Here is a 23928-nt window from a genome sequence, read left to right as displayed (position 1 = left end):
CCCTGGTTGATATTTTGTGCAAAATTGTCATCCTGTAATATATTCTTTGCCTCCTGGTCGTGACCAGCTAGTTATCTTGGTCTTTTGAGAAAACTGTACACGCAGGGGTTTGGTTTTTTCATTAAGAGCTACACCCACAGGGCAGGTGTTACATTAGCAATATTAATCAGACCGGGGCAGAAGACGCTGGCCCGGCCCTCTCTGGCGCTGCCTGCGAGTGACACTCTTGATGAGATTAAGCGCTAACACTGTTTTCCATAATTCACTCCGCTTGGGAGCGTAACCGTCGGCTGTTCAAATGTGTCTCTTCTGAACCGCTGCGAGAGTCTGCTATAACAATCACGTTCTCGGCTTTTTTTACTAGCACATTGACAAGGTCGAGGCGAGGTTGAGACACAGGAGGAGAGAGGGTACCAGAGGGGTGAGGAGGGGGGCATGGACCTAACAACTCAGTCATTATAGATTAAAAAAACACCAGGTAGGAAAGAGGCACTCCAAAGAAGATAAAGACACCAGACCTTCGACGGTTCAGTTCACATTCTTAATGCTGAGCTGATTTGTATCTGCAAAATGCCTTCGTTCACTCTGGGGAAGGTATTTCGCCTAAACACGTCAGCTCAGCAGTGAAAACGTTAACTGAACCATCAAAAGTGTTGCACCTTTATCTTCTTCGGAGCGCCGCATTCCTACCTGGTGTTTTTTTTTAATCTACAGGTATTTTCTTGTAGCAGAGCACCCACAGCCGAAGTACTGTAGGCATCTAGAGAACGCACATCTGTTCCACCTCCCAACTCATTCAGTATCTCAGCAATAACTCAACTAAACAAGAAATTAAAGGAGTAGTAAAGGGAAAATGCATGTTTAGCCCTGATTTAAAGTCCCAGTTAACCAAAATCAGAGATTTGCTTGAAAACACATTCTATGTGTTAGTGATGCATTGCTGATAACATGTAAAAATGGGATGAACCATGTGTAGTACTGAATTGTGAAGTTAGACCAGTTTTGTGTTTTTGACCAGTTTTGATTTCTGGATTTTCTGGGCGGGCTTAAAAACGGTACCGGATGACGTAGAGCGGTGTTCTTAGCATATCCCCGCCCTAACACTATATAAAGCTAGAACGGATTTGAATCTTCGGTTCTGCTCAATCTTGAGTCTAGAATTAGCTAGTTTTAACCAACAGTCTAGAATTAGCTAGTTTTACTTAGTTAGCAATGCCTATGCATAAAACTAAACGAAAATGCATCCTTCCTGGATGCCAGCAGGAATGGGATGATAAGGTCTCCTTCTTTCACTCCCGAGTAAAGCTGAAATGAGAAGCAAATGGGTTAGCATTTTTGAAGAGCCATGGTGTTACAGAGGAGTCTGTCACCGCTAGCGCCCGCCTCTGTAGCAAACATTTCACTCCCGAAAGCTTCTGCAATTATAATATGAGGCTTTTGGGTTTCACGGACTCACGACTGGTCCTGGTGAATTCGGCGGAGCCAACCATCTCCCTCCCCGGCCTCCATTCTCCTCCTGTCGCATCAACCTTTGGTGCCGACACCGCTGCCTTGTGTGCTTATAGCTAATTAACGTTATAACGTTAGCTAGGTAACGTAAGCAATAGGAAAATACACTGCTACGTTAATCTACAAAATGTGTCTTGACATTTATGTGGTAATGTCAGCTATGATTAATTATATGTAATCTTAGGAGGAATTATAGCTAACATTATCTATGTAGCTTGTTGCAGATGGGAGTGTGTATATAACCTTAGTCTAGCTAACATAGCTAGCAGCACCGACCAGGCGACCACCCACCAAATAACGTTACGGATGATATATTATGACTATAAGCGTTAACTATACAGAAACTGCCTGCCATATTTGTGGCACCTGATATGCGTATGGGTTCACCGGTAATGGTAACAATACATTTCTCCAGCGGGAGACCGGGAGACGGGAGCGAGGGGGATGGTTAGGTAGACCAGCTGCAGCTGGAGAAAGACGCACCCTCTCCCAGTGAAGCGGTGCTCGGCGGCTACTGGCTGAACATTCCAGTTCTGTTGGATATGAGAGGGAAAGTTGAAGCCGAGTGCTCGTTATTCTCACACATAACATTGCCAACGAGAGTGGATGAGTCTGTCCCGATTATCAACTCCGGTAGTGTACGCTTCTTCGCGCTATCAGCGCTGTTCAAGCCAGTGACTAAAAGGTACATTTTAAACAACTTTTTCCATTGATCCCAAGGGACGACAGGATCGCCTGTTAGGGATAGGAATGGGTCCGGAGGTGGCAGGGAGAAAATAGGGACAGACTCATACATTCCTCGTTGCCTGTTTTTGTATTTTGCATCTAAGGGCAGTAACACTGGCGCGTTGGTATAGAGTAGCTACAGTTTTACCTGTGTTGTTTGTCAGGAGGTAGGTTAGGAGGAAGCATCTGTGCGTTTGACTCATTAGACAAGTGTAATTTCAACTCCTCTCTGTTTTCACAAAGCTGTGCCTTCCTACCACAAAAGAGACGGCGTGCCAGTGTGACAATATGCAGACCAGAGAACTACTATTTGACAGGTTCTTCCCTCCACACCCCCTCCCCACGCAATTGGGTGTGGCTTCGGTGCCTTCAGCAGACACGCCCCCACAGTCTCAGACCAGAGAATGCTGCTGATTTTTAACCGATTTTGAAGCCTTATTTTATATACTTAGCGACATTTTTAATCACTCAGATTTGGCTGGGTGGTTAATGATATGTTTTCCTGTGGTGTGTGAAGCTCATAACAAAAATTTGAACTGGGTTAACCTGGACTTTAAGGTTACTTATGATCATATACAATGGTTCAGATCAAAACGTCGACAAAACTAGCACTTTTGAGAAAGTCTGATAATTGCTCTATCACCGTTTAGGTCATACAATGGATGTGGGTGGGCACCGTGAAAAATAATTCAAAAACATGTTAAACTCGATTTCAAAGACAAGTTGTGTTGTGACACCTGTACTGTATGAGCTATACAGATACTTACAATAGTCATAGTCATCTTTATTTGTTAAACGCATAATATTTACAGCTGATCAGGTCGCCCAAAGTGTGGGTTCCATCAGGTGAAAACATGAAGACAAAAACTGAGCAGAGGAAGGAAACAGAGATATAGAACTCCACTAAGGGTAATGAGCAACAAGAATAGTCAGATAGTAAGGAAAATACAAATCAGATATGGAGCACATCTCAGTAATTCAATTTGCGGCAGAAATATGTCTTGAGCTCTCTCTTGAATGTAGTCAGATCAGGGTCAGTTCTAATGTCCAGTGGCAGTGCATTCCACAGCCATGCTGCTGCTACTGCAAAGCCTCCATCACCTTCTCTGTACACCGGGATCTCAGAGGAAACCATCTCTCGCCTCCAGCTGGTGCAGAATGCCGCTGCCAGGCTTCTGAAGGGCACCAAGAGGAGAGAACACATCTCTCCAGTCCTGGCCTCCCTCCATTGGCTCCCGGTGCGACAGAGAGTACAGTTCAAAACCCTCCTGTTTGTATATAAAGCACTCAAAGGTCTTGCTCCAGATTACATCACAGAACTCATACAGTACACCTCAACATCAATGACCCTGAGATCAAGTGACCAGAGACTTTTAAACATCCCCCGGTCAAACATGGTCAGCAGAGGAGACCGATACTTCGCAGTGGCAGCGCCAAGGCTATGGAACACTCTGCCAATGGACATTAGATCTGCCCCTGATCTTGGAACATTCAAAAGAGAGCTGAAGTCTCACTTCTGGGGGCTACTAGACTACTGAGATGTCCTCCATGTTGAATGTGTTTTTGTGGTCCCTATTGCTCCTATCCCCTCGCCTGTTTGTTGTTGTACAGTTCTAATGTTGGTATCTTGTCTGTCGAATGTTGCTAAATTTTTCAATGTTTTCTCCTCCTTGGAACCCACGCTTTGGGCAACCTAAACAGTTGGAATTAATATAAATAAATTGACTATGACTATGACTCTTGAGACCGGGTTAGACCGGGGGACGTGTAGCAGTCTCTGGTCACCTGATCTAAGGGTTCTTGATGTTTTTTTTGTGGATGTATACTCCAGGAGTTCTGAGATGTAATCCAGGGCAAGACCATCTAGTGCTCTATAGGTGAACATGAGGGTTTTGAACAGTAGGTGATATGCCACAATATGTGTTATTCTAATGATCATTGTTCCCCATGCTGCTGTATGTAATTTACATGACGGGATAAAAGGCTAGTGTAACAGTTATTCATTCTGCTATTATATTGTATATTTCACTTATGTTTAACATGTACTATGTGGTGACTGAGCCCTTTAACTCTCTGGATAATGCTGTGAATGGAAATATATGGCGGACCTCCAAGGGTAATGGGACGAGAGAGGATGAATGTGCCCGGGGGGCGCTTGTGAGAGACGATCTACAGTAGAAACATTTTATAAACTTCTAGACAGTCCGCAACAAACCTGAAGCGAAGGCAATTTGGCAGGTCTTCATCTGTCTCTGTTGTCCTGTGATTGCGCAGGTGGAGAAGGGGACACTCACTTTCGGATTATAATTATTTTTCAATGTTACCACACCAACAGCTTCAAAAGCACTGCTGCAGTTGGGTGAGCTGTAACTAATATTTGCTTTGAGCTAGCACCTGTTCAGTTTTGTGACTGTTTACTGCAGGTAGCCAGTTTTCTTGCTTTTGCATGATTTTGTTTGTTCTTCGGATAAATTGGTGCTGTGCGGGATGCTGCAACAAAAATTACCTCTCTGAGGACATTCAAGTTAGAGAGGAGAAGGAGACGTCACCCCCAGGCCTAACAGCTGATGATAACAGCAGTGAATGACAAGGACTCAGGGTTATTCTCACCAGTGACCCTACTCTGGCTGTTCCTCCTGATCTCCCTCACCACCCACTCTCCCTCTGTCTCGTCTGTCTTGTTCTCTATCTCTCCCTCGGTCTCATCTGTCTACCTCTCTATCTCTCCCTCAGTCTCGTCTGTCTACCTCTATCTCTCCCTCTGTCTCGTCTGTCTACCTCTCTATCTCTCCCTCGGTCTCGCCTGTCTACCTCTCTATCTCTCCCTCGGTCTCGTCTGTCTACCTCTATCTCTCCCTCAGTCTCGTCTGTCTACCTCTCTATCTCTCCCTCGGTCTCGTCTGTCTACCTCTCTATCTCTCCCTCTGTCTCGTCTGTCTACCTCTCACTCCTCTCTGTCTACCTGTCTCTCCTCTCTGTCTCTCCCTCCTCTTCTCTCTCCGTCTATCTCCTCTCTGTCTCTCTCTCCACTCTCTCTCCTCTGTCTCTCTCTCTCCTCTCTGTCTCTCTCTCTCCTCTGTCTCTCTCTCCTCTCTCTCCAATGTCTCTTCTCTCTCTCTCCTCTCTGTCTCTCCTCTCTCTCTCCTCTCTGGTCTCTCCTCTCCTCTGTCTCTCCTCTCTGTCTCTCCTCTCTGTCTCTCTCTCCTCTCTCTCTCCTCTCTGTCTCTCTCCTCTCTCTCTCCTCTCTGTCTCTCTGCTTGTAGTCAGGACACCATTTGCTGCACCACCTGATGACATTCACAAAGTCTTTGAACTGTTCTATTTGACCTAAACACACACACACACATGCTGTGTACTAAAGTGGTGTTAAGAGTACTTTATGTTATAGTAAAATACACACAAGGACAACCCCAAGGAGATTGTGTGTGTGTATGCGCGCGTGTGCACGCATGTGTCTGTCTGTGTGTGCGTGCGTGCGTGCGTGCGAACCACTGCTCTGGCAGCAATGCATTATGGATGAGTTTCAGAGGTAGTTAAAACGTAGCCTTCAGAGCAAGAAAGAGGGAGAGTCCTTTCTTCCAAAACACGCACCCGCCCCGAGGAAAGACAGAGGGAGCGAGCGAGCCTCGACGGAGGTTATATTACCACTTCAGATCTCACTCCGACTCTCCGACCCCCCTCCGCCTCTCTCCCTCAGCAGAAGAATCAAGGGGGAAGGGGGGGGGGTGGTTGCTGACGAGATGGCGGGGGGGTGGTGGGCGGGGGGAGTGGTAGAGAGAACTCTCTTTCGTGAGTTCCTTCTGACGTATACTGTAAACCAGGAAGCGTCAGGGAGGCGTACGCTTGATCGACGGCCCCCGCGTCTGTTTCTACACGAGGTGCTCAGTGTGAGAGAGAGTGATCGTTAGCGAGACAGAGATGTCATAAAATCCTGCTCTATCCATCCCGACACTGCTATCGCACTTGGAGCCCAAACAAATTCTGTATTTAAGCTTGACATGACTGTAATTGAGGGAAACCTCAGTGCCTTTCACGTGAAAATAAAGGTTTGATTCAATTACATTTTGGCACCAGAATTCCATACGAGTCGGCTCTTAAGTGCTGTCATGAGTCATGCGTATCTCTGATGGTTCTCTTTTTAGATGTTCCCTGACAAGAACCTTCCCATCTGTCTCCTTCTCAGTGTTGCAATTGTCATCTATCTTTCTATTGATGTTCAGAACCCTCACTTCTTAATCACTACTGGTGTTACAACAACTCTTGTCATTGGAGCAAATAACCTCTTCGCCGTCTGCTGTCAGTATCGATCCACACCTGGTATCTGTGTCCTGGAGGCCGTGTCCTGAGAGACTGTCCTGGGTCACTGTGTTCTGCATGGAGGCTGTGTCCTGGAGGCTGTCCTGTGGTGTGTGTCCTGGGGTGTGTGTCCTGGGGTGTGTGTCCTGGGGTGTGTGTCCTGGAGGCCGTGTCCTGGGGTGTGTGTCCTGGGGTGTGTGTCCTGGGAGGGGGTTGGTGTGGGAAAGCTCCTCACCTGGTAAGGAGGGGAGAGCACGGGGAGAACATGGTGGAGGCTGTCTAGCTTGGTGCTGCTGCAGAACCACTACTGTGAGGAGAAAGCCTCCACACATTCAACATTTACCACCCGATCACACCTACCTGTAGCTACTGGAAGCTTACTGGAAACATTGGATGTGTTCATTTCTGATTGTTGTCCGTTAGTCAGAGAACTGGCGAGCAGCGGCGGCATCAGAGTTGCTTCTTTTCTCCAGATCAGTCCCAGGACTGTGTCGCTCGCCAGCTGGGACGGTACAGTTTCATTCGCTTGGCATTTCAAACGCATCCCCAGCTAGTACGCAGGACGACGTCGCCGCAGATTAGCAGAGAGCTTGCGAGATGCCGTCCCATCTGCTGTTGGCTTAGACAGACAGCAGCTGCGGACCACTGCTGGACCAACAAGACCCGCCCAGAACAGGCCAAAACATGCCTCTCCACACCCTTCTCCATGTTGGATTTTTGGTGGAATAGGGCCTATGATGTATTTCCATCACTATTCACTTCCATTCATGTTTGGTTATGAGTTCCTCACTGGGGTGGCCCAAACGGAGACAGATTGGTGTTAGGTATGTGCTTTGCTCACTTCCTCCCTGCCGAGGCGTCTGTCCCACGCCTGTCCCACGCGTCTGTCCCATGCGTCCCGTCCCGCGCACTGTTTCTCAAGCCGCTCACTCTCTTTCGTGAGTTCCTTCTGACGTATAAACCAGGAAGCGTCAGGGAGGCGTACTCTTGATCGGCGGCCCCCGCGTCTGTTTCTACACGAGCTGCTCAGTGTGAGAGAGAGTGATCGTCAGCAAGACAGAGATGTCATAAAATCCTGCTCTATCCATCCCGACACTGCTATCGCACTTGGAGCCCAAAAAAATTCTGTATTTAAGCTTGACATGACTGTAAATGAGGGAAACCTCAGTGCCTTTCACGTGAAAATAAAGGTTTGATTCAATTAAATTTTGGCACCAGAATTCCATACGAGTCGGCTCTTAAGTGCTGTCATGAGTCATGCGTATCTCTGATGATTCTCTTTTTAGATGTTCCCTGACAAGAACCTTCCCATCTGTCTCCTTCTCAGTGTTGCAATTGTCATCTATCTTTCTATTGATGTTCAGAATCCTCACTTCTTAATCACTACTGGTGTTACAACAACTCTTGTCACTGGAGCAAATAACCTCTTCGCCTTCTGCTGTCAGTATCGACCCACACCTGGTATCTCTGTCCTGGAGGCCGTGTCCTGAGGGACTGTGTCCTGGGTGACTGTGTTCTGCATGGAGGCTGTGTCCTGGAGGCTGTCCTGGGGTGTGTGTCCTGGGGTGTGTGTCCTGGGAGGGGGTTGGTGTGGGAAAGCTCCTCACCTGGTAAGGAGGGGAGAGCACGGGGAGAACATGGTGGAGGCTGTCTAGCTTGGTGCTGCTGCAGAACCACTACTGTGAGGAGAAAGCCTCCACACATTCAACATTTACCACCCGATCACACCTACTACTGGAAGCTTACTGGAAACATCGGATGTGTTCATTTCTGATTGTTGTCCGTTAGTCAGAGAACTGGCGAGCAGCGCTGGCATCAGAGATGCTTCTTTTCTCCAGATCAGTCCCAGGACTGGGTCGCTCGCCAGCTGGGACGGTACAGTTTCATTCGCTTGGCATTTCGAACGCGTCCCCAGCTAGTACGCAGGACGACGTCGCCGCAGATTAGCAGAGAGCTTGCGAGATGCCGTCCCATCTGCCGTTGGCTTAGACAGACAGCAGCTGCGGACCACTGCTGGACCAACAAGACCCGCCCAGTACAGGCCAAAAGCTGCCTCTCCACACCCTTCGCCATGTTGGATTTTTGGTGGAATAGGGCCTATGATGTATTTCCATCACTATTCACTTCCATTCATGTTTGGTTATGAGTTCCTCACTGGGGTGGCCCAAACGGAGACAGATTGGTGTTAGGTATGTGCTTTGCTCACTTCCTCCCTGCCGAGGCGTCTGTCCCACGCCTGTCCCACGCCTGTCCCACGCGTCTGTCCCATGCGTCACGTCCCGCGCACTGTTTCTCAAGCCGCTCACTCTCTTTCGTGAGTTCCTTCTGACGTATAAACCAGGAAGCGTCAGGGAGGCGTACTCTTGATCGACGGCCCCCGCGTCTGTTTCTACACGAGCTGCTCAGTGTGAGAGAGAGTGATCGTCAGCGAGACAGAGATGTCATAAAATCCTGCTCTATCCATCCCGACACTGCTATCGCACTTGGAGCCCAAAAAAAATTCTGTATTTAAGCTTGACATGACTGTAAATGAGGGAAACCTCAGTGCCTTTCACGTGAAAATAAAGGTTTGATTCAATTACATTTTGGCACCAGAATTCCATACGAGTCGGTTCTTAAGTGCTGTCATGAGTCATGCGTATCTCTGATGGTTCTCTTTTTAGATGTTCCCTGACAAGAACCTTCCCATCTGTCTCCTTCTCAGTGTTGCAATTGTCATCTATCTTTCTATTGATGTTCAGAACCCTCACTTCTTAATCACTACTGGTGTTACAACAACTCTTGTCACTGGAGCAAATAATCTCTTCGCCTTCTGCTGTCAGTATCGATCCACACCTGGTATCTCTGTCCTGGAGGCCGTGTCCTGAAGGACTGTGTCCTGGGTCACTGTGTCCTGCATGGAGGCTGTCCTGGGGTGTGTGTCCTGGGGTGTGTGTCCTGGGAGGGGGTTGGATGTGTTCATTTCTGATTGTTGTCCGTTAGTCAGAGAACTGGCGAGCAGCGGCGGCATCAGAGATGCTTCTTTTCTCCAGATCAGTCCCAGGACTGGGTCGCTCGCCAGCTGGGACGGTACAGTTTCATTCGCTTGGCATTTCGAACGCATCCCCAGCTAGTACGCAGGACGACGTCGCCACAGATTAGCAGAGAGCTCGCGAGATGCCGTCCCATCTGCCGTTGGCTTAGACAGACAGCAGCTGCGGACCACTGCTGGACCAACAAGACCCGCCCAGAACCGGCCAAAACATGCCTCTCCACACCCTTCGCCATGTTGGATTTTTGGTGGAATAGGGCCTATGATGTATTTCCATCACTATTCACTTCCATTCATGTTTGGCTACGAGTTCCTCTTTAGCGTGGCCCAAATGGAGACAGATTGGTGTCGGGTATGTGCTTTGCTCACGTCCTCCCCGTCGGGGCGTCTGTCCCACGCGTCCTCTCGCCGACACCCCCCCCCCCCCCCCCGGCTGGACGATATTCGCCTGCTCTCTGCCGCTGAAGCGCCAGCCGGTGTAAGGGGAGTGGGATGTCCCGCGGTACTTAATCACTGTGTTTCAGACAGAATGAGGACAGCGAGGGGCGAGAGTCAGCGGGGAGAGGAGGACTAAATTGACCAGCGCCGGGATTTAAACGCTGGTCTCTTAACACGTACTGGGTAAGAAAGGCAGCAGCTGAACATCCTGGGCTTCGCATTACAAGTCTTTGTTTGAGCACAGCAGCACGTCACCGCCCGTCTCCTGGACAGAGCTGTGGGCAGCAGGATGGCAAGTCCACGAGTCAACAGCGAGGGACAGGACATCTTGTGTATCGTGGCCTCATATCCCAGCAGTCTTTGCAGGGGACTACGACTGTACGTGGGCGTACTGTACATACTGTGGGGAACAGCAGTGGGATGCTGGTCAGTGGAGAGCACATAGTGTTTTCTCTCCCCATCTCTCCATTCTCTCTCTTTCTCTCTCTCTCTCTTTCTCTCTCTCTCTCTCTCTCTCTCATTCTCTCTCTCTCTCTCCTCCATATGCCAGACAGCAGGTGAGGCTGGTAATCATTACCCTGTGAGTGCTGTGTGGCGACCTGCCAACATGGCCACAGCCCTGCTGAACACTAGCTGAACACTACACTCAGAAGGGAAATGGGATCGGCCTGTTTAACCCAGGGCCTGAAAGAGAGTGATGAGAGAGAGAGAGAGAGGGAGAGGGAAGTGTGGGTGGAGAGAGAGAGAGAGAGAGAAGGAGGGATACAGTCTGCAGCCACCTGTCTCTGCATTTAAAACAGGCTTATTTACAATTTGTACGAGAGAGAGTACTGTAAAGCAGGTACAGTAGGCCAGGGACCTCGTCCAAGCCATCTGTACTCTGGCGCTGCAATATAAGTTTCCCACAGAGCCTGCAACTCCTCATGGCTAAAATTGAACACCCATCTTTTTTTTTGTCCATGATGTCAATCTAGCAAGCCAGTGACAAGTGAGACCCGTTGATATTTTGGCTGGTGTGGAAGGGGAGGGGGAAGCAGGAAGCAGGAAGTGTCGTCCCATGGGACCTTATTTCGGAAAAAAAATTGTACGGTAGTCAATCGCGAGAGACGAATAATTTTGTGATCCCCAATTTAGCAAGTCAAGACAGTCACAGTTTGTCATAAAACTCTAAAGCAGTTATTCCTGCAAGAGTTTAAAATTATTAAGAGAGTCTGGCCATGCGGGATCGGCTTTGCAAAGTTTTGGTGAGCTTTAAATGAGTGTAATGTCGGCTAAAGTAGCTAATATTTGCTAACTTGCGAGAGATGAGTAAAATGGCACAATTCAAATGGGATCAATAAATTATTTCTCTCTCGCCATAGACTACCAATTGGTCACACTTTACAATAAGGGTCACAAAAACATTATTTAACTATTAACTAATGCTTATTTAGGGTTAGGTCAGGTTACTAATGTTAATTAATACCTTAGTTAAGGTTAGGGTTAGAGGTAGGTGAGTTAAACTTAATTAACATAAATAACATTAGTAAATGGTTAATAGAGACATTAGTTAACTGTTACTTAATGCTTAATAATGCATTAACTAATGCTTATTAATGTCACCTTATTGTAAAGTGTTACCCTACCATTCATAATTTTTCCATCCCATGGGGTTTTTTGGTTCCTGCTTCCGCTTAGACACTCTATAGTTACAGTAGCATTTCTTAAGATAAGATAGGAGGCCTGAGATAAGATAGGGCACAGCCATGAGTTCAGCACTTCTGTAATAGGAAGATAGGAAACATCCTATCTTTGAAACTTACTGTAAGTTAAGATAGGACAAGCACTTAGGATATATTTCTGTGACGAGGGCCCAGTACAGAGCATAGCAGGTAGATCAGTCTGACGCCCAGCGAGAGCGCGGGATGATTGCGGAGTGTCAGGGCTGGTTTAGACAGTGTGAGAGCAGACAGCCATGAAATTACTACTGGGGAAGCAGGAGGATCGGGATGGTTGGGTGAGATGAGAGGGTGGGGACGGGTGAGGAGAAAAAAAAGACTATTTGGGAGACGGAAAAAAACAACTTTGAGTTCGGACAGGGGAGGGGTGGAGGGAGAGGGAGTGGGGGAGGCTGGCTGGGGACCGGAGAGAGGCTTTACAAAGGGTAACACTACTCCAATTATCTGCCCAATAGAAGTAAGAGTGCTACAGGACTATGATTAGGCTGGCAGGGGTCTCCCTCTTTCTCTCTCTCTCTCTCTGCCCCCCCCCCCCCCTTCACTCTCATTGACTGAGGCTGTTAAGAAGGATACCCCTGGGCTGGGGGCTGACAGAACTAGTGACTGATGGGGAGCATAAAGAATAAAGATGGCTCTCTTGATAGATGGTTTAAGAATAGATGCCCCCGCTCCCATTTCTTACTCTGATGTGCTCTGTCAGCATTTCATTATAAAATTATTTTCAGAGGGAGGGAGTTCAGAATGTTAATCTTTTGAAAAATCTTTAATTTAAGCTGAAAAACGCTTGATCAGTCATTTTCCCAGCTGCAACTCTATCCTTGAATTCTGCTGAGGGATCAATATTGCGCTCACACAACCACGGCAGCCCATACCCACATCGTCTTTCATTCATAGTAGTGATCATGCAGACTCCGTATTACTAGGGCGGGGCGTAGCTCTGGAGGTAGAGCGGCCGGCTGGGGATCGCGAAGTCTCCGGTTCGATCCCAGCTCCCGGCATTGTGCCGAAATGTCCTCGAGCAAGACACTAAACCCTAAAATTGCTCACATGCCGCACATTGTACCTAGTACTGTCGCCTCACAGCAAGAAGGCCTCCTGTTCTTCTGTGAGGAGTTTGCATGTTCTCCCCGTGTTCCTCCCAAAGAACCCAATACGAAAAACATGCAGAAGAACAGATGCTCTTCAGTTCGCTCCCTGACCAAGACTTGGACTGAACACTTGGACTTGGTCCCCGGGCGCCATGAACGAAGGCTGGCCACTGCTCCTGGCTGCCGCTTGAGAAGGACAGCTTGGATGGGAGAAATGCAGCGGACCATTTCCATTGGCGACGGCCGAAAAATGGCACGTGTGTGTGCTGTTTGCCGTGTCATCGCTCACTGTGTGCAATGTGTGTGTCACGTGTAGCCGAATAAAGACCCCTCCCTCAGGCCCTGTAATTTAATTTAATTTACTACAGTGAACCAACGTTGGGATAATTAATTACTGTACGGGTACAAGGTATAGGGTTTAGAACTGGTGTGTGTGTTTGGTGTGTTTGGGTAAGCGTCTGTGTGTGTATTCTTCGCTGAGGGAAAGGGCTTTTGTATCACTACTCCGCGGCATATGGTGTCACTGAGTTGTGGTAGACTTGTAGTGAGAACCAGTGTTATTTCATTCCTGGGTGTGAGCTGGGAGGACAAGGGGTACCCTAGTGGGCTGCAAAGGGATGCACTATACAAATAAAGTTTGATTTGATTTGATGACGCTCTCTTGAACAAGGTACAGTTTAGGCTGTAGTGCATTTCTGCCAATACCTGCATTCTGTAAGATGTATGTACTGTGTGTGTTTACCTGCGTGCGTGCGTGTGTGTGTGTGTGTGTGTGTGTGTTTACCTGCGTGTGTGTGTGTGTGTGTGTGTGTGTGTGTGTGTGTGTGTGTGTGTGTGTTTGCAGACACGGACTACATCAGCGAGGAGGAGGAGCAGAAGGTGGAGCAGATGCTGACCTTCCTGACCGAAGAATCCAAACAGGCGGCTGCCAGCACTGCGGTGAGTACAACAGTATACTGTACGCACACTAGTACTGTATACACACTAGTACTGTACGCACACTAGTACTGTATACACACTAGTACTGTATACACACTAGTACTGTTTACACACTGGTACTGTTTACACACTGGTACTGTATACACACTAGTACTGTTTACACACTAGTACTGTATACACACTAGTACTGTATACACACTAGTACTGTTTACACACTAGTACTGTATACACACTAGTACTGTATACACACTAGTACTGTTTACACACTGGTACTGTATACACAGTAGTACACTATACACCAGGGGTACTCAAATTCAAATCCTAAAGGTCACACCATTTTTTTTATCCAATAATCCCAAGGTCCGTCTTTTAAGAAAACAATTATAATACAAATCACCATTTCCCCATCACCCTTCCCAACAAAGGTGAATCAAATTTCAAGTCCTGTCTCCTCTCCTCTTGTCTCCTTCCTGTCCATCTGTCTCCTCTCCTCACCTCCTGTCTTACCTCCTCACCTCCTATATCCTTTCCTCTTAATTTCGTCCCGTTGATTTTTCTGGTTATTAGTTTTGAATTCTGAGGAAAGGTCACTTCAAAATGATTGTTTTTTTTTCATAGTGGCATTTCAAATGAGCTACTGTACCGTTTCACAATAGCTACTGTACCGTTTCTGCATGTTAAGCACATTGGTTTGGTGCTCGTTGGAGGGAGGATGAAGGCATATTTTTCGATCCATTCATCTGAATTGCCTATTAAATATTTAGTATATATTGACCAAAGTAAATTGAAAGCTCTTCTTGAACCATTTGGAGTAAATGCCTTCAGATGACTATAGCTGGAAGTTATTAGCTTAAAAACACAATGGGATCAAAGCATGTAGGCAAATGCGTTTTGCTCAAGGTTGCGCGCAAGACAGCTGGCAGCCGGTTCCTCATCTGGGTCCACACGCCACCCATTGGGTGTGGCCACGGAAGGCAGCGAGCGCAATGCATTGTGGTAGTTTCTTCCGTTTGAGCAAGAAATGCATTTTCTGCCTTTTCTTTGGCCATAAGGCACAAATTGCACCAAAAACTGCACATTTCTACTACATAGTTGACCCAATTTCAATTGACCTTTAGATTCCCAGCGGTGAAGTACTCCTTTAATATTTCACTGTCGACTTTTCTTTTGGCCATCTTTGAACATGCCAATTTAGCTGGTTGTAACCCAGTTTGTTGAATACTGGCAAATATATATATATATATATATATATATATATATATATATAAGTGATAAATATAAGTGTGATGGGAAACGGTTATGATGAGACAGTGGAGAGACTGAGACAGTGAGACAGTGAAGAGACTGAGACAGTGAAGAGAGTGAGACAGTGAAGAGAGTGAGACAGTGAAGAGAGAGAGACAGTGAAGAGAGAGAGACAGTGAAGAGACTGAGACAGTGAAGAGAGTGAGACAGTGAAGAGAGAGAGACAGTGAAGAGAGTGAGACAGTGAAGAGAGAGAGACAGTGAAGAGAGAGAGACAGTGAAGAGAGAGAGACAGTGAAGAGAGAGAGACAGTGAAGAGACTGAGACAGTGAAGAGAGTGAGACAGTGAAGAGAGAGAGACAGTGAAGAGAGTGAGACAGTGAAGAGAGAGAGACAGTGAAGAGAGAGAGACAGTGAAGAGAGAGAGACAGTGAAGAGAGAGAGACAGTGAAGAGAGAGAGACAGTGAAGAGAGAGAGACAGTGAAGAGACAGAGACAGTGGAGAGAGTGAGACAGTGAAGAGAGAGAGACAGTGAAGAGACAGAGACAGTGAAGAGAGAGAGACAGTGAAGAGACAGAGACAGTGGAGAGAGTGAGACAGTGAAGAGAGAGAGACAGTGAAGAGACAGAGACAGTGAAGAGAGAGAGACAGTGAACAGAGAGAGACAGTGAAGAGAGAGAGACAGTGAAGAGAGAGAGACAGTGAAGAGAGAGAGACAGTGAAGAGAGAGACAGTGAATAGAGAGAGACAGTGAAGAGACTGAGACAGTGGAGAGAGTGAGACAGTGAAGAGAGAGACAGTGAAGAGAGTGAGACAGTGAAGAGAGTGAGGCAGTGAAGAGACAGAGACAGTGAAGAGACAGAGACAGTGGAGAGAGTGAGACAGTGAAGAGAGTGAGACAGTGGAGAGAGTGAGACAGTGAAGAGAGAGAGACAGTGAATAGAGTGAGACAGTGAAGAGAGTGAGGCAGTGAAGAGAGTGAGACAGTGAAGAGAGAGAGACAGTGAAGAGACAGAGACAGTGGAGAGAGTGAGACAGTGAAGAGAGTGAGACAGTGAAGAGAGAGAGACAGTGAAGAGAGAGAGACAGTGAACAGAGAGAGACAGTGGAGAGAGTGAGACAGTGGAGAGAGTGAGACAGTGAAGAGAGAGAGACAGTGAAGAGAGAGACAGTGAATAGAGAGAGACAGTGAAGAGACTGAGACAGTGGAGAGAGTGAGACAGTGAAGAGACTGACAGTGAAGAGAGTGAGGCAGTGAAGAGAGTGAGACAGTGAAGAGAGAGAGACAGTGAAGAGACTGAGACAGTGGAGAGAGTGAGACAGTGAAGAGAGTGAGACAGTGAAGAGACTGAGACAGTGGAGAGAGTGAGACAGTGAAGAGAGTGTGTATTTAATCAAGGCGTTTGTTACATCGAGTCAACACATTCATCATGACACTTTCATCATTACATCCAGCCGACACTTTCATGGACTCTAAATGTAGAATGTCATTTTGCTCTATAGCCTGCCAAAATAAGAAGAAAGACATTGTTATTTTCAACACAACTTTTGCCCTTACTTTACTAACACTTTTTCAACAATGTAGGCCTAGCCCTCCAAAATACCGAAATATGCATGACAAAGTTATTTACGTAGTATATATATAAGTATAAGTATATATAAGTATATATATATATATATATTATATATATAAGTATAGCCCTCCAAAACAATATATCCTATGTCTGTGTCACAGCAGACTTATGAACAATAATGAACAATAATGATAGGGGCGAACGTGGTAAACTTGTTTGGTCGATCTATTATTGTTCAGCCTTTTGGATTATCTATGTGTAGACTGTAACCTAAAGATGGTAAAACATCCCAATAATTTAACAGGCAGTGTTGTCTAGCCTACAAAATTTATTTTCACCCGCAGAACGCAGTTGTTAATTAATCGTTTTCACATTAGTGCAAATTAAGATTGAAATAACTTTTTTCGGTCTACCGGTATTTTGATAGGCCATTCGGCCTGGTTGCGCAGTCTCTCGGAGCCAGATCAAATTAATTATTTGTAATTGATAAACTATGTAGGCCTATTCGATAGCCTTATTTTTATACAAGTAATATTCATACTGGTTTAAATAGCCTTAAGAATTTGAAAGTACCCTACCGGTATTTCTGAGCAAAGGTTGTGTGCAAAAGGAATTAAGGCCCGTTATATACCTGTAGATGTCAGTGGAGGAGAGAGTTGTGATTTTGTAGCAGTGTAACAGGATCTGATGTACTTGGTGTGGGTTTATCTCATTGGCCTCCCCGGCTCCCATGACCTTGAGGGAAGCTCAGTAGTCAGGTCACTGCAAAGCTCGTCAGGAGAAACAACACATTCTCCTCTTTGCCTCCTCTCCTCTTTCTCTTCCTCTGCTGTAGAAACACGATCCCCGTCTTTTCCTCCTTGCGGAGATTAGACACGCGCACACACGCACAAACGCACACACCTAAACGCGCGCACACACACACACACATAGAGACCTCTCGTTCCCTAACTCCTAACCGTGTTTGAATCAGACATCATATGCTCTGTAATAGTCCATCATCGTCTCCCCCTCCACACCTCCGGACAGAGAGAGCTCTCAGGCGTGATGAAAGTCTTCTACAGAGACGCTCAATCACCTGCCATCCTGCACTGTATCATCTTAACTGTCCGCCATCTTGTATGAATGACTCTATGCTTCGTCAGTCAGTGACGGAGCCAGTTTGCCTCGCACTCGCTTGTCTCCTTTTTGCATGTCCTCTCTCTCTCTCTCCAGTCCTGACAGCAGCGTCCCTACCGAGCATACTATTTTACACCTGCCTGAGGATGAATGAGCTAGAAGTGGGTGGAAACCTGAGCCCGGCCTTTAAATAGGACTAACGGAGGGGATGGGATGAGTCCGGTGAATGAGAGAGTTGGATTGATTTTCCTTCTGCTCTCCTCCTCAAGGTCTCCTATCCTCCTGGAGAGAAGAAGGGGGATGGAGTTTCTCACTGAGTTGCTATTTTTACATTTTACTCCTTTTACTACTACCCGTTCCTCTTGTGCATTGTCTACAAAACAAAAAAGACAAGAAACAACTTGTATTGTCATATAGTGGTTTTTACACCGCACACAGTGATGAGGCACACAGGGAGTGACTGATGAAATCTTCCTCTGCTCTTAACCCATCCCATTGTCCTTCATCCAAGGGCAGCCGGGAGCCGACAGTAGGCAGCGTGCAGGGGACATGCCTGGGGGACAACCAAGTGCTCCTGTCCATCTTCATCAGGGACGATCAGCGTTAGCGATCTGTTCTTTTGCATGTTTTTCATATCGGGTTCTTTGGGAGGAAACCCTTGCGAACACGGCGAGAACATGCAAACTCAGCACAGAAAGGCCCAGAGACCTTCTTGCTTTGAGGCGACAGCACTAGGTACTGCGTCACAGTGCAGCACCTGAGCGATTTTGGGATTCAGTGTCTTGCTCAAAGAGACTTCGGCACACTCCGAAGCTGGGATCGAACCGGGGACATTGCAATCCCTAGCTGGGCGCTCTGCCGCTCTACCACTCTCTGAGCTACATGCCTCCCCATGCACATGCGGACGTTGTGGTGTGCGCTGATAGCATGCGGGTTTTCTGTGAAGGGGTGTGGTAAAAGCGAAGTGAAGTTAGGACATTCAAGAAATGGCCCAGCGAAGGAAGGAAGGAGGAATCACACGCGATGCTAGAACAGGCTGGCTATGATGGGGGCTATGATGGGGGCTATGTTGATTGAGCAGGCACAGAGGCTGGTAACAGCCAGGATGAGTGCACAGACACTGTGATGTCATTTGTCAGCTACTGTGAGGATGTGTGTGTCCCAACTCGCACCAAGGTCAGCTACAACAACGACAAGCCCTGGTTCACAGCCAAACTCAGGAAGTTAAGGCTGGAGAAAGAGGCAGACATGGAATGGTTTAAAGAGGCCCTGTACAGGTTTAGCAAGGCAGTGAAGGTGTACAGGTTTAGCAACGCTTCTCAGAGAAACTACAACATCAGTTTTCAGAGGGGAACACGTCCTCTGTCTGGAAAAGCCTGAGTCAGATCACCAACTACAAACCGACATCCCCCCCAGTCCACTGACGACCCACGCCTGGCCAACGACCTGAACAAGTTCTTCTGCAGATTTAACAAACAATGCCCTCGCCGCCTCCTCCACCCAACAGCCCCATCAACCCAACCCCCATTCCAACAAGGGCCCGGACCTCCCCACAGCCCCCCCTCCCACTGCAGCACAGCCCCTCACCATCCTAGAGAAGGATGTGAACCGCCTGTTCAGGAGACAGAACCCCCGGAAAGCGGCTGGTCCAGACTCTGTCTCTCCGTCCATGCTGAAGTTCTGCACTGATCAGCCATCCCTGGTGATCACTGACATCTTCAACACCTCTCTAGAGACATGCCATGTACCAGCCTGCTTCAAGACCTCCACCATCATCCATGTCCCCAAGAAGGAAAAGATCACCGGCCTAAATGACTACAGGCCCGTTGCTCTGACCTCTGTAGTAATGAAGGTCTTTGAGCGCCTTGTTCTGCTGCACCTCAAATCCATCACGGACCCACACCTGGACCTTCTGCAGTTCGCCTCCAGAGCAAACAGGTATGTGGACGACGCAGTGAACATCACCCTTCACTACATTCTACAGCATCTGGAACATGCAGGCGCCTACACCAGGATCCTGTTTGTGGACTTCAGCTCTGGCTTCAACACCATCCTCCCGCTCAGACTGGAGTACGAGCTCTCCCAGCTGCACGTGCCCGACTCTACCTGCAGGTGGATCACGACTTCCTGTCCAACAGGAAACCTCGCGTGAAGCTGGGCAAAAACATCTCCGACTCCAGGTCCATCAGCACCGGCTCCCCCCAGGGTTGTGTCCTTTCCCCCTACACTTCTCCCCCTACACCTACAGCTGCACCTCCAACCACCAGTCGGTCAAGCTCCTGAAGTTTGCAGACGACACCACCCTCATTGGACTCATCTCTGAGGGGGGAGATCGACCAGCTGCTGTCCTGGTGCGGCCAAAACAACCTGGAGCTCAACACTCTCAAGACAGTGGAGATGATTGTGGACTTCAGGAAGAAACCAGCCCCGCTCCCCTCCATCACACCGAATGACACCCCAGTGTCCACTGTCGACTCCTTCCGCTTCCTGGGCACCACCATCTCCCAGGACCGCAAATTGGAAATAAACACCAGCTCCCTCGCGAAGACGGCACAGCAGAGGATGTGCTTCCTGAAGCAGTTGAAGAAATTCAGTCTACCAAAGGAAATTATGGTAGTCTTCTACGCCTCCATCATTGAGTCCATCCTCACCATCTGGTACTCGGTGGCTACAGCCAAGGACAGGGCTAAACTGCAGCGCGTGATCCGATCTGCTGAGAAGGTGATCGGCTGACACCTGCCCTCCCTCTTCATCCTGCACAACTCCAGGACCCTGAAGCAGGCCAGGAAGATTGCGGTCGACCCGCCCCGCCCCAGCCAAAATCTCTCCATGCCACTCCCCTCAGGCAAGAGGCTGCGGTCCATCAGGACCACGTCTGCACGCCACAGAGGCAGCTTCTTCCCCACAGCCACCAGCCTCTTCAACAAGGCTTTGTCCCCCTCTGACCCCCCCCCCCCTCCTCCTCGCCCCCCAACAGACTACACCGCTGAGCGACACTGTCGACAGACACTGGCACATAACCTGAATGTACTGTATGTATAGGACCGCACTCACACATCATGCCACAAACACATACTGTACACACATACACACACTCACCTACTGTACACATGACACTCAACACTCAACATCCTCACTGTATATACACTGACTGCACTACTTTTTCTACGTTCTTTTCTTTAGCTTATCCTTTTTTTGCACTAGCTTTTTGTACTCGCCCTTTGCATTGTCCTGTATTTGCACTGTCCTGTCTCGTTCCTGCACCCTGTCCAATGTTGTCTAAATGTTCTGCACCTCGCCGCAAAGCAAATTTCCAGTACGTTGTAAAACTGCATGGCAATAGACGGCTGCTGATTCTGACTATGAAAAGACTGTGGGTTTACATACAATATACTACTTATAGACTGGTTTTACATGATACAGTAGCTATGCCTATTCCGTGATTTGTTGACAGACCTCAGAGAGCAGTTCAGGCATGCAGTCATTCAGCATGATGACTCAAATGGGCCTCAACAGCCCGGGGTAGGCAAGAGTCATAGAGGCTATTATCAGATGCCATTAGGCCTAGAGAGAGAGGAATAGAGATACAGAGAGGGTGATAGCGTCTGGATAGACGTTCGATGATGATGTCAGTTCCACTTAATTTCCTGGCAAGGTGCAGACTGGAGATCGGGGATTGATTTTGCACGGTCGCATCACAAACGTTGGAATGGGAGATTGAACGTGACACTGTAGATTACGTAACGGGATGGTTTCATCAGAGTTCTCCGAGTGCTCATTACAATAAATTTAAACCGTGGCTCTGTATCTGTTTATAATGGGATATTGCTCCTGAGGCTAGCTAATAATAATGCTAATGTTAGTGTCAGTAACATGCTCCGGCCTCGTAAAGACCCCACATCTTCTAGCTATACAGTAGCCTGGCTTCACCAGACCCAATTTGCAAAAATGTGAAGGGTCTGGAAACTCACAGTTGCTTTCCGATTGCCAAGGGGCGTTACCAACGGGCTTGGATCAAAATGCCTGTGGACGCAATTGGACAGACCTACAACCAATCAGCGAAAATGCCTCTACGGCGCTCCTCTGTTCCGTCATCTTATTAAACCCGCCCCATATGAGATACACGGTTGTGATTGGCACCAACACATTTCTGTTCGAGCAGATTCCGTTAGAATGGCTGGATATCCAGACTGATCTGCGGAGGGAAATAGAGATGTATCTGACGGGAATCGAACCCGCAGGCCCCTACTCACCAAGCCATTAGACCAAGAGGACATCCTTCCAAACCGTCTCTGCTGTCATCTCTGCAGTATACTGCACACAGTAGCTACTTGTGCCCTGCACTGTCTCAGTGTGGGGCATATGTTGTAAAATACCTCATTTAGGCCAAACACGAAAATTATTGAGAGCAGCTCAGTTATTTGCATATTCTGATCAGATGCAAATGGGCCTCTTGTGTTCTTGCTCCTAGCTGTGCCGTGAAACGTAAACATGTAAAATCACCGTATTTAGCTCAAGCATAATTCGTCCATATCATTACCCCTCCAAGTTCAGTTTCAGTGTGGATCACAGTGACATCCTGTCTTAATGCTCCACGTTCAAAAGACACGCTGGGATCTGGCGTTCAGAGAGATGAACAGACCTGCTAACAAATCACTCTTTTTTCCCCCGGTTCTTAATTTTAGCCCTTTTATGTGTCACGGCTCAGTGGGGAGTCTGCGACTGAGTTGGAAGAGAGAAAAACTCCCATGATTTGAGATGCATTTGAAGCTTCTGCAGTTCCCTCCCGGTCACATTCTCAGGCTCAGATAGCCAATTAGATCGCAAGCCTCAGAATCTGGAACATTCCGATGATATGAAGTTATTTTAGTTTTCTCTTGGTAATAGTCACCAATATCCTGGTTTTACCGTTAGCATAAAGCAATCGCATATATGTTTAATTTTTAATGTTGTAAACGTACAGTAATTATCTGGAAACTAAATGTAGTTATTTAGAAAAACATGTTTTTTAGTCCTAGCGAGACTAACCTAGTTAATAGAATGAATAAAATACTGGTCGTGTTCCCAGTGAGGTGGTTCTGTGTTTGGGTCTCTATCCAGAGAAGGAAGGGAGGTGTTCCCCTCAGTCTCCCAGGCAGAGGACAGGAAGGAAGACCACGGACGCCTCACTCTCACACCTCTTTATTAAATCGCATCTCTGTTTGAAAACCTGTTGGTTGCTTCGGCCCTGCCAGCTACAGATCACTGTGTGTTTCTTTTTCCACACGCACACACACTCACTCACTCACACGCCACACACACACACACACACTCACTCACACACACACCACACACACACACACTCACGCACACACAGGCCATTACATTTGTTTATTCATGTTAGCCAAGAAGAACAGCTTGTGACGTCTAGGCAACCAGGCGCACAGCTTTGAGCCTTAACGATTTTCCTCTAAATGGCAGAGAGAGCCCAGTGTGGTGGAGGGGGAGGGCAGAGAGAGAGAGGGAGGGAGGGAGGGAGGGAGGGAGGGAGGGAGAGAAAGGCAGAGTTGGGGGTGGAGGGGGTTGACAGAAAGGAGAGTTGGGAGGCCGAGAGATGGAAGGAGAGAGATGGAGAGAAGGGGAGGGCTAGAGAGAGGGAGAGAGGCGAAAAGAGAGAAAGAAAAAGAGGACGGAGGGAGAGGTGGCTGTCGGTGGCTGAGGGATACTACCTAGTGGTGTCTGATTTCCAGTAATTATTTCTCCCAGGCTGACCTTTCTGTGCTCTATAATCACAAACCTGCCTCTTACTGCCACACTCTCTCTCAGAGAATAGTCCACAATTTAGCCCTTTATATCACACTTCAAAATGTCACTACAATCTGTGTATTGCCGTGATTTTATTTGTCCAGGTTTGTATTGGCTTACTTCACCAACAACTGACTTTTATGAAATCATTTTTATTTTTTATTTTCTTTGCTTCAGCTGGCATAGCAGTGTGCTTTGAGGGAGTGTGTACTGTAGCATGCAGTATAGCAGTGTGCTTTGAGGGAGTGTACTGTAGCATGCAGTATAGCATGCAGAAAGTAGTTTCTGTGGACCCGACCCATTCTAACTTGAGCCAGTTAGTTCTCCACCACAGGCTTCTATTAGAGACTGGACCTGGCGTTCTGGCTCACTTAAGTCAGAGTGGTGTGATAGCTTCTCAATCATCCATGGTGACATTTTCAAAAACTAGTTTTGAACTAACACACCTCTTGAAATCCTG

The 23928-nt window shown here is 47.5% G+C and overlaps 1 protein-coding gene across 1 annotated transcript in view; it reads left to right on the top strand.

Moving 5' to 3' along the window:
- Positions 1-23928, top strand: part of rnf123 (ring finger protein 123) — a 132251-nt gene that overhangs the window by 97053 nt on the left and 11270 nt on the right. Inside the window, exon 37 of the mRNA XM_084445282.1 lies at positions 13651-13745. Within this exon, the coding sequence (XP_084301408.1) occupies positions 13651-13745 (95 nt within the window). The remainder of the gene's footprint in view (positions 1-13650; positions 13746-23928) is intronic.

The sequence above is a fragment of the Borostomias antarcticus genome (assembly GCF_949987555.1).
Source record: "Borostomias antarcticus genome assembly, chromosome: 11".
Taxonomy (NCBI): domain Eukaryota; kingdom Metazoa; phylum Chordata; class Actinopteri; order Stomiiformes; family Stomiidae; genus Borostomias; species Borostomias antarcticus.
The sequence above is the reverse complement of the archived record's forward strand: the minus strand, read 5'-3'. Positions and strand labels throughout refer to the sequence as shown.